Raw genomic sequence first — 6,023 nt, 5'->3', positions numbered from 1 at the left:
CCCCCCCCCCCCCCCAAAAAAATAGCCCATGCATGCAATGCAAGCATATACAGGTGGTAGGGTGTGTATCAGTGTATATATCACGCTGATTTCTGAATGCCCCTTGCTCGTTATTGGCAACGTAGGAAAGCTTTTTTTTCTACGGCATAACAATAATACATCAATTACAAAACCACCAACTTAGTATACGAATCCATTCGCATCGCTTTCATATAAAACACGAATTTATTAAATATTTCCTGATTACCCGGACCGAATGCTTACATGGCAGACCGGGAAATTACCATCAAGACCCCTTTTTTTTTGCATTAGGCGATATTCTTTGAAGCCATGGTGAAGTCACACACTGCAACAAGGAAATTTATAAAAATGGCCAATTCTTGAACGAGGTACCAAACTCCAAGAATCGAATCTCCACCTTCACGTAAATCTTCCTTGGCTCTATGGATACTTAGCTTTTTCCTCTTTCCGGGGAAAAAGATTGCAACACATCACTGGTATAGATTCCTTTCTTTTCTTCGTCCGCATCTCCAGATTCTTTACGAGAAAAACATGTATATATATTCGTGCATAGTGCTGAAGACGTTTGTTCAAACAAGAAACACAACCATTTTCAAGATACATACATACATACATACAATATAGGACAAGTGTTTGTGTATATCCTTTGCAAAAATCTGCTCATCTAACATGGGTGTGATCACCGTAATCGCGAAACGATTCGATGCTCTAATTGGGTACGTATCGATCCTAATTCGAATTAGAAAAGAGTGTATGAAAAACGTACCATTAATGTCTAACATTGTCTTGTCTGCTTTTGGTGGCATGTGCAGGCCAGGAGTCATGCTTCTTTATCCTCTGTAAGATCAACACAGACTAATGATGAACATTATTGTATCAGTGATGTGTATATACATACATACATACATACATATATATATGTGTGTATATGGATACGTTAATGGAGATATCATATATATGAGCAGGTATGCATCGCTAAGAGCGATAGAGAGTCCAACGATGTTGGATGACCAGCAGTGGCTCACATACTGGATCATTTACTCCTTCATGACATTGTTCGAGATGTCTGTTTGGAGAATCCTTGCCTGGTACATGCATGGCTTTTTCCTGTTTGGTTACAGAGATTTGTTTTTTTCTGAAATGACGATGATGAATGCTAGCTTTTGGTTGAAGGATACCGTTCTGGCCGTACATGAAGCTTCTGTTTTGTATGTGGCTGGTGCTACCGATGTTCAGTGGGGCTGCATACATTTACTCGAATATGGTGAGGAAATACGTGAAGATAGGAGCGTATGTAGGGGGGAAGAATTACACGGAAGAGCAGAGGAAGGTCTTACAGATGATGAGCCTTGATGCTCGGAGTTCAGTTCAACATTACATCGATCTTTACGGATGGGATGCTGTTGAGAGGGCCATCAAAGCTGTAAGAAGAGGAATTCCAGTTTTCGATATGTAATAATACACACACATAAATATATATATATGCATGAATAACTTCATCTGTTTTCTGTGTACTCCTACCTGCAGGCTGAAAGAGAAACAAAGAGGCATTGAGGCAAAGAAGATAAAAAAATCCAGAGTTCTTTGTGATTTAATCATAAGGTTGTTTGTAAATGTTTGAATGAACAAAGTTTGTTGTTGTTACCAAGAAAAATTTGAGCTGATAACGGGTTTGCGTTCGTATTTTTTCCGGTAACTTTGAAAGTACTTGAACAACTTTTGACATTGCAGGGAGCAAAACATGACAATAGAAAACAAAGCAGAGAGGGTCAACAGAATTTACCTCTAAAGCTTCTAAATCTGATCGTGGTATCTGTCTTGAATGGACCCATCAGTATCATCCCAAACTCAAAGTTAATGAACTCTTCTTTCTTACAGATCACATTTATGATGTAAAAACTATAGGATACGAGTCTTCTTACTGTCAGAAATAGACAGAAAAAACAAACAAAGGGGTCTCTTCTTACCCTAAAGTAAGATGCCGAATACAAGAACGAGTGAATTGCACGCACATATTCTGTCATTTGAATTTCAAATGGATCACACAACACAGGGTTACAAGACTAAAATACAACACTCATGGAGAAATTCTAGATTCACACATTCACATTGTTTTCCCCTTCGGGCAAACCATTTCAAAAGAAAATCCTTCTGATGTTACAAATCGGAGACACAGTTTTTGTGTTTTTACTTACCTGTTGAAGGAGTGTGATGATCGGCTGCTTGGATTCACATAATCTCTCTTCATCAAGCCTCCGAATATCGGAAGGCACATTCCTAACCTCACCTGTTCACAGCAGAAAGGTGTTTCATCCGTTATGAGTAAAAAGGAAATTTGCGGATATCTGTGAGAGAACGCGCGAGAGAGAGAGAGAGAGACCTTCCAGCGGTTCTTTCTTTCAAGATGATGGCTTATGACCTCCAACTTGGTGATAATTTGTCGAAACGTTGGTCTTCTAGAAGGTTCTTTGTCCCAACAATCCTGGATTAACCTGAGAAGGGGTAATAAGACTTCTCATCAGAAGCTCCTCCAGCATGACACATGAAAGAAAAAGGTGAAGAACACAGAGAACAAACGAGAACTACAGTGCAGCTCAAGAAACCTACTCTTTCAACACAAGAGGATAACGTTTTGCAGGAGCGTTGAATGGGGGGCGCTCATTTGCAACATATGCTTTAGGAACTTCGCTCTCTTGACTCATAGGAAATGGCACACAGCCTTCAATCATCTATAACCCGCATGCGATATATTTGTAAGTGGGGGCCAGCAGAAGATTTTCCAGATATACAGCTGGATCAATTGAGTTATCCTACCTCTTGTAAGATCAAAGCAAAAGAGAACACATCCACTTTAGTATCATATTCCTCATTCCTATACACTTCAGGAGCCATGTACCGCCCTGTTCAGACACAATCAAGAGAATATCAACACCAGCAGTCCACAACACAGGCCTTATAATATGCTGTTATGTATGATATTCAGTTTGCAATCAGATTGATGGGGAATGTTGTTTCCTTTTTGTGTAAACCCCTGAAAAATGAAAATCAATAATGGCCACCAAAGCAAACCTACAAGATGTATCCTGTGGTGTAACCGGCTTGTCTTCTTTGACTGTATTCTTAACTACAAGTAGCTTGCTCACTCCGAAGTCTGCAACTTTCGGATGCCCGGAATCATCCCGCAGTATATTTCTGTTCTCTTACTCGAGAAAATAAGAAGCTGTCCAATTTTGGGGCTATATACAAATGTATGAACCCAGAAACATTTTGGTAACAAAAGAATGGTATTCATAAAACCAAATTGAAGCAGAACAAAAAACGTACGATGGCTCCAGATCGCGGTGGATTATTGCTTCAGGTTTATGCTCATGCAAATAATTCATTCCCCTACAAAACATCATTAGCAGCGGGGATTTCACTGTGCTCATCATGCATGAATTAAAAAGATTGCATACTTTTATAAAGTAAAAGCGAATGGATAATAACCATTAAACCTGGCAATATCAAGTGCAAACTTCACGGCTAGTTCTGGCTTTAGAGCCCTTTTCCTGTCCAGATATTCCCGTAGGTCTCCCTAAAAATATACATAAGGAAAGGGACAACTTCAAAGTATAAGTTGGATGGAATTTACCTTTTAAATAAACCATGCTAAGTGGAAGTTACTGCCTTCCAATACAAGTTATAGCTTTTCACTACGACAACAAAAAACTGAACATCCTATTCCGTATGTCCTATCTTATCAGTTATAGAGGTTCCATCAATATAAGCAGAGTATTTGAAGTTAATCTCAAAAGGCTGATCTCAACAGATAATTAAAACAAACTTCCTTAGATTTTCTGACACGCATAGATTTCAGAATGATGGAAAATTCTACAAGAGATTAGAAATCAAATGATAAACAAATTTCGCAATGCTATCCACCGGCTGCATGTGGTTATATTGTTTGAGAAAGAATAGAACCTTAGATAAATACTCGGTAACAATCATCATAGGACTACTTTGAGTAACTGCACCAAGAAACTGGACAACATTGGGATGCCGAATCTTTTGAAGCAGTGTAAGTTCATCCCTAAATGCTTTCCTGAAATGCCAGGAGGATAATTAAACCTTTAACTAAACAGAAATTCGATATCAAGAAACGAAAAACAAAATCAACCCACACTTTGTCTTCATCTGTGAACAGTTCCTCTCCAAAGGTTTTAACAGCCACCTTAATTCCACGCCATGATGCCAAACGAAAGGTACCCTGTGGCACAGATACTCACAGATGGATTAGTAACTTCTGACGAATGGTACATACTGCTTGCTCTGAACCACAAACAGTAATTTCAGCAAACGTGAAACACCAACTGTATAACTTGCTATCAATAACTGCAAAGAGCCTTGTACTCATATTGGCGCAAAAATTTCTAACGAATAAAATTGGGAAAAGAAATGTATCAGATTCAACTTCTTTTGCACGGATGGAAGAGATAAGCAACAAACAACGGTTGAGCCTGGGACAACTCTGGAAATTACCTTTGTGATTTTCTCACTGTTAGAAAAATCAAGCTCCTTTGCATCAATCTCATACTCTGGGACTTCTCGAGCATTTTGGACATGCATGGGAGCTATCTAAAGTCAGGAACAGATTTCAAAACAATTTCTTAGAACAGCTGCTTTCATCATCACATGAGAATTGCAAGGCAGGCGGCAGAGGGATATTTTAGAAAGCGATGGCACTGACAAAAAATATCATCTGCACAGTAGGACAAAAATCATACCGGAGGCTCTGCACCATGTTCCTCCAAAAGCTTTATCACGTCATGGTTTTTGTAATACACTGCATCTGCAAGAGGCTGTTGCAGTCACAAATAGTTACCATCACATAGTCGCACCTAAACCTTTCACAGCTAAAAGAGCATCAAACTCGTAATTTTAAAGCCTTTTCAGTAAATGATACTTCCAACAAAGTTCCAGATTATATAGCCATCCTCCTGGGTGACAAATTTCAGACAGATATTACTGGAACAGGAGACATAGCACAGATGAAATCCAGTTTGGCACTCAATTCAGTCTTGCCCATGATCTAATTCACACCAACAGTCACTACATCGATTCTGCCTTCCTTGTAACATGGTAACCCGATTCAAACACCGAAAACAAGAACTAAATCGATCTTGTTCACGCCAAGACTAACAGTAACAGAAACTTGAAGAGCAGGGAAAGAACATCGATCAAGAAGCAAACGCCGCAAAAACAAGGGAAACCAAAAAGAAATGAAATCAGAAAAGAGAAGGCTTGAAGATTTTACCGTGCTGCCCCACCGGTCCATTGGATCGACCTCGGCGCCACGGCTGAGCAAAAGCTGAACCACGTCTGGCCGTCCCTGACAAGCGGCGACGTGAAGAGCAGTACGGCCGTCGATGTCCCTAAAATTGACATTGGTCCCGGACTCGAGCATCGTATTGATCCCGTCGATGTCGCCTTCGTTAGCTAAATACATCAGACGAACCCTAGGATCCACCGCCGCCACCGCCGCCGCAATCGATTCCTCATCCTCATCTTTCCCGCCGCGATCCGGGGCGAGCGAGGATTGCCGTCCGAGAGTGAATCTGGCCGGAGATTTCGCCCCCATCGGATCCAAACAGTGGAGAGTGGTCTCTGAGAGAGAGAAGAGAGAGTATGAATGAATGAATGAGCTGGTTTCCAACTTGTAACGGCAGAAACCGAAAAATGGAAATTACAAAAAGGAAAAAGAAAATTCAACCAACCAGAGAAGAAAGGCACATCTCATTTATTATTTTTATTTCAACTCAAATAATTGGACGAATTTAATTTTTAAAACAAAAAACAAATCCCTTTCATTTATAAACAAAAAAAAAAAAAGGATTTTTAGTCATTCTTCAACCCCCATAATAAGTGTGGTGTGAAGCTCCGCCTATACGCTTTGACCATTCTAGGGTTTCTGTTTCCTCCTCCCTCTTAAATCTTATCTGACTCTGACACTCTCGCTCTTTCCC

At 40.0% G+C, this 6,023-nt stretch overlaps 2 protein-coding genes across 13 annotated transcripts; one reads left to right on the top strand and one right to left on the bottom strand.

Moving 5' to 3' along the window:
• Positions 1–650: 650 nt before the first annotated feature.
• Positions 651–1,700, top strand: LOC104802270 (HVA22-like protein f). 4 transcript variants are annotated; one of them, XM_010525777.1, is made up of 5 exons: positions 651–737; positions 834–860; positions 987–1,109; positions 1,195–1,444; positions 1,549–1,700. In XM_010525777.1, the coding sequence occupies exons 1-5, from the start codon at positions 691–693 to the stop codon at positions 1,573–1,575; spliced, it is 474 nt and encodes a 157-aa protein (XP_010524079.1). In that variant the 5' UTR covers positions 651–690; the 3' UTR covers positions 1,576–1,700. The 4 variants fall into 4 exon arrangements, with proteins under 4 accessions (XP_010524079.1, XP_010524078.1, XP_019056776.1 ...); XM_010525776.1 differs by having other exon boundaries at positions 1,195–1,700; XM_019201231.1 differs by having other exon boundaries at positions 674–860.
• Positions 751–5,723, bottom strand: LOC104802272 (serine/threonine-protein kinase STY8-like). Of its 9 annotated transcripts, none has more exons than XM_010525783.1 (15): positions 5,315–5,722; positions 4,785–4,859; positions 4,540–4,635; positions 4,182–4,267; positions 3,982–4,102; positions 3,516–3,595; positions 3,346–3,408; positions 3,095–3,213; positions 2,836–2,921; positions 2,629–2,750; positions 2,402–2,513; positions 1,359–2,308; positions 1,200–1,262; positions 1,051–1,128; positions 751–858 (listed from the first exon to the last, which is right to left on the bottom strand). In XM_010525783.1, exons 1-12 carry the CDS (start codon positions 5,636–5,638, stop codon positions 2,213–2,215), a joined length of 1,380 nt encoding a protein of 459 aa, XP_010524085.1. In that variant the 5' UTR covers positions 5,639–5,722; the 3' UTR covers positions 751–858; positions 1,051–1,128; positions 1,200–1,262; positions 1,359–2,212. The 9 variants fall into 9 exon arrangements, with proteins under 9 accessions (XP_010524085.1, XP_010524087.1, XP_010524081.1 ...); XM_010525785.1 differs by having other exon boundaries at positions 1,214–1,262; XM_010525779.1 differs by having other exon boundaries at positions 1,051–1,262.
• Between the last annotated feature and the right edge of the window lie 300 nt (positions 5,724–6,023).

Source organism: Tarenaya hassleriana, unplaced genomic scaffold (genome assembly GCF_000463585.1).
Source record: "Tarenaya hassleriana unplaced genomic scaffold, ASM46358v1 Cleome8, whole genome shotgun sequence".
NCBI classification, from domain to species: Eukaryota; Viridiplantae; Streptophyta; class Magnoliopsida; order Brassicales; family Cleomaceae; genus Tarenaya; species Tarenaya hassleriana.
Note: the sequence above shows the minus strand (reverse complement) of the source record. Positions and strands in the feature narration are given on the sequence as shown.